At 44.3% G+C, this 3,712-nt stretch overlaps 1 protein-coding gene across 1 annotated transcript; it reads left to right on the top strand.

Annotated features, from left to right (window-relative positions):
* The first annotated feature begins 1,593 nt into the window (after positions 1-1,593).
* On the top strand, positions 1,594-2,659 carry LOC117952692 (protein ALP1-like). Its single transcript, XM_034885198.1, has 2 exons — positions 1,594-1,962; positions 2,014-2,659. The coding sequence occupies exons 1-2, from the start codon at positions 1,697-1,699 to the stop codon at positions 2,642-2,644; spliced, it is 897 nt and encodes a 298-aa protein (XP_034741089.1). The 5' UTR covers positions 1,594-1,696; the 3' UTR covers positions 2,645-2,659.
* The last annotated feature ends 1,053 nt before the right edge of the window (positions 2,660-3,712 follow it).

Here is a 3,712-nt window from a genome sequence, read left to right as displayed (position 1 = left end):
TTAATCAATCTCACTAAAAACAAAACTGATTTTCATGGTTTTTTTTGCTACAAAGGTCATACATGTAGCTATGAAACAGGACACATGGTTAGGCGTATTTTAATAGGCATACTGGGCTTAACACTAATAGAATATTCTGATATGATATAAATTCACCAGACGTCCGAGATCAAAACTGGGAACATAATCCCCAAAAAGGGAGAAAAACTGGGACATTTCCAGTTTGACTATCAATCTGATTGAAAAACCTAATGTTGTTTCTTTACAAACAGAACATGTCTAGAACAGGACCTGTTCTACTGGTTGGACAGTATAACATGCATAAATAACTTATAAGAGTAACATGCAAGTCTTATCAAACAAATCCCAACTAAACCAGAGACAATCCCAACGTAATAACAACATAAGCATACATTAGTGCTGCTTTTGGACCCCCAGAATAATATATAGGTTAAACTCACTTCTATAACAATGTGCTGTGTAACGATACTGCGTTGATATATCTTTCACCCCTAACAAAGCACGCGTACCAGTACTTATTTAAAGTAGCAGTATGAAATGTAAGTGGCAGTTTTTATTTAAACTGCACATTTATGTGGTTGAATCTCCCTTTAAAACTTGCAAAACTTAAATTAAGTAGCAATTTTCAAAACATAGATTCAAAATGCTTTACAGAACCCAGAGTTAAAACGATAAGATAAAAAAAATCCGCTGATCTGAGCAGGAATATTCCGCGTAGTGCTCTGGCTTCTTGTATCTTCTGCTGCTAAGTAACGAGTGTGACCGGTCCAAGATGGCGGCTGGAAATCTCGCGCTCAGCAACCAATGCGGCGTCTACTCTTTATTATGTCTAGTAGTGTGTTCCAAATCGCGCACTTCCCTTAGTGCACTAACGGAAGTGCACTTCGTACACTACGTACTTACTTGGATAGTGCGTAAAATTTTACTTTGAGTGTCGCGCACTTCTTCATGTACTTACCGGAAATGACGATCACAACAGCTCATTCCTCCTCCTTCTTCTTCTGTGAAATTGTGAATTGCACCCAGAAAGAGAGCATTCCCGCCACATATTGTGGCCGCGAAAAATACACTTCTACTTTGTTCATCAAGATGAATGTGATTGTGGTTATTGTTGCTTGTATCTGCCCTCTGTTTTTTGCGAGAATGAGAGGATTGCGCCGCCGCCGTCCTATCATCCGCCTGCTTTTAACAGAAAATATACCGGTATGTTGATATTCATACTTTTGCTCTTAAATAATTTATAAAAAACACCAAAAACTAGCCATTATGAGTTATTTCAGCAAAAGTGGAGTGCTTAAAATTATGTCCAACTGACGTGTTAACTTAAAGTATAAATGTTTTATTACCATCATTATTATAATAATAATTAATTCAATTTTGTTCTACTTGTTATACTGATGTATTTGCTTTGAGCTGCTGTAGTACAGATATTTCCCCTGTGTGGATTTCACATTTTAGAAGCTGGAACTAGTGAATTGATAAATGACTTAATTATGAATCTATTAATTACAGTGACAATACAAGAGTAAAAACAGATAACATTTAACACATTCAGTCCAGTTTTATTTTAAAAGACGGTCCTGCGTTACTTCTCCAGGCTCCAGACCCCAGGCAGTACTGCCAGGTCAACCATACGGTGCCATTGCTGGTGCTGTATTTTGACGGGGAGAGCAACATGAGGGTGGATTTCCGACTCTCTCGGGGATCCTTCCACGCCCTTATGGCCATCCTCGGCACGGGGTCTGACCATGGCTGGGGACCCGTCATTGAGGCCCTGGTCTTCCTCTTTTGGCTGGCCAGTGGTACCTCATACCGCGTGGTATCCAGGGCCTTTGCCATGCCCAGGACCACTGTGCATCGCGCTGTCCACAAGACCAGCAGGAAGGTCCTCTCTCTCCTCCCCCAGGTTGTCCGTCTTCCGACAGAGGAGGACTTTCCTCATATTGGAGCAGGATTTGCACGGCTGGCCGGGTCGGCAGCCTTCCACAGGGTTGTGGGCAGCATCGACGGCTGCCACGTCCGTGTGACCCCCCCAGCAGAGGACGCAGCCTGTTACTTGAACAGGAAGATTTTTTATTCTGTTCAGTTTCAGGCTGTGTGTGACCACACAGCAAAATTCATTGATGTTTTTATTGGTTTCTCTGGGTCAGCTCATGATGCGAGGGTTTTAAAGAACAGCCCCCTGTACTACCAGCACCGGTACCCTCCTCCTGGTTTCTGCCTCATCGGGGATGGTGGCTACCCCTGCCTCAGGCAACCCATCGCCCTCATGACGCCCTATAGGCAGCCTGTCCACAACAACCTCCAGGTCCGCTTCAACAGCCACCTGTCTAGAGCGAGGTGTGTTGTGGAGAGGGCATTTGGCATTCTGAAGACCAGATGGAGGTCCATATTTTTGAGGGCGCTGGAGGTGGATGTCCTCTATGTACGGGAGGTCATTGCCTGCTGCACAGTCCTGCACAACATCTGCCTGACCAATGGGGACCTGCTGGAGCCAGAAGCTGATGTGGAGGGAGACGCAGAGGACCATCCACAACCAGCTCCTCAAGGCGCCATCTGTGGAGCAGAGGACAGGCTAAGGATGGCCATGATGTGCCTGGTGCCTGACCATAATTATGCCTAAATGTGATTATTGTAATTATATTGTTATTCTGCTGTTCTTGTTGTTGATTATTGTAATTATATTGTTATTCTGCTGTTCTTGTTGTTGATTATTGTTATTATATTGTTGTTCTGCTGTTCGTGTTCATTTGTGTATTATAATCTGTTAACATTTAAGCAATCCAAATGCATGTGTTTTCATTTAAATGTAATGATATAAAGGATTTGCTGTACTGTATGTACACATTTCCCCGTGTGAGCAATGAGGAAGTAGGTTGAGTACCATGGCTGACATCAATACTATTCAGCTGCCTACCAACTGTAATATACCATAACAGATTAGTTATTAGCAACAGTAATAACAGACAGATCAGATAGTTATTATTTATTTATTTACAAGTCTTTCGAGCACAGACAAAAAACGATTCCTCCCTCATTACTCCCTCCTTGTCTCTCCTCTCCTCTCTCTCCTCTTCCGTTTCCGGTGTGTGTGAGCGTGAGTGGCGGTGGTGGAGGTGCAGGTGCAGGTGCGAGTGCGAGTGGCGCGCAGTTTCGAACTGTTTTCTGTCCCTGTTTTTCGGATTTCCGACTGTATCTTTAACCTGTGGTTTTGTGCATGATCAGGTAAGTTTCTTAAGCTTTTCTTGTGGAGTGTCTGCTTAGGAATCCGTTTTTCTTTTTCGGGAGGAATGGCGTCCTCCGGGACGCCGCCTCCGACTCTCCGGCAGGGCGTGAGGTTGGTCCCCCCGGAGGGTGATGTGACGGTGGAGGAGGTTCTGTTGGCGGTCGGTGAGCAGGTTGGCTATGACGAGCTATCTTTTGCATCCCGAATGAACAAAGCAGTGGTGGTGTTTGTGAAGGATGAGCTGCTTGTTCATCAGCTGATTGAGAGTGGCGTGTATATAAGAGAAAGTTTAGTGCAGGTCTCTCCGTTATCGGTTCCTTCGACGCGGATCACCGTGTCCGGTGTTCCGCCGTTCGTCTCCAACGAGGTGTTGGAGAAGGAACTTCGGCGGTTTGGAAAGTTTGCAAGTGGTTTTAAAACAGTGACTTTAGGATGTAAAGATCCCAAACTGCAGCATGTGCAGTC

Source organism: Etheostoma cragini, chromosome 11 (genome assembly GCF_013103735.1).
Source record: "Etheostoma cragini isolate CJK2018 chromosome 11, CSU_Ecrag_1.0, whole genome shotgun sequence".
NCBI classification, from domain to species: Eukaryota; Metazoa; Chordata; class Actinopteri; order Perciformes; family Percidae; genus Etheostoma; species Etheostoma cragini.
Note: the sequence above shows the minus strand (reverse complement) of the source record. Positions and strands in the feature narration are given on the sequence as shown.

Bases quoted from the DNA above. Each gene is read 5' to 3' on its own strand.
- LOC117952692 (XM_034885198.1), top strand. From the start codon at position 1,697: ATGAGGGTGGATTTCCGACTCTCTCGGGGATCCTTCCACGCCCTTATG. The intron at 1,963-2,013 runs TATTGGAGCAGG...CTTCCACAGGGT, and splicing joins ACAGAGGAGGACTTTCCTCA to TGTGGGCAGCATCGACGGCT.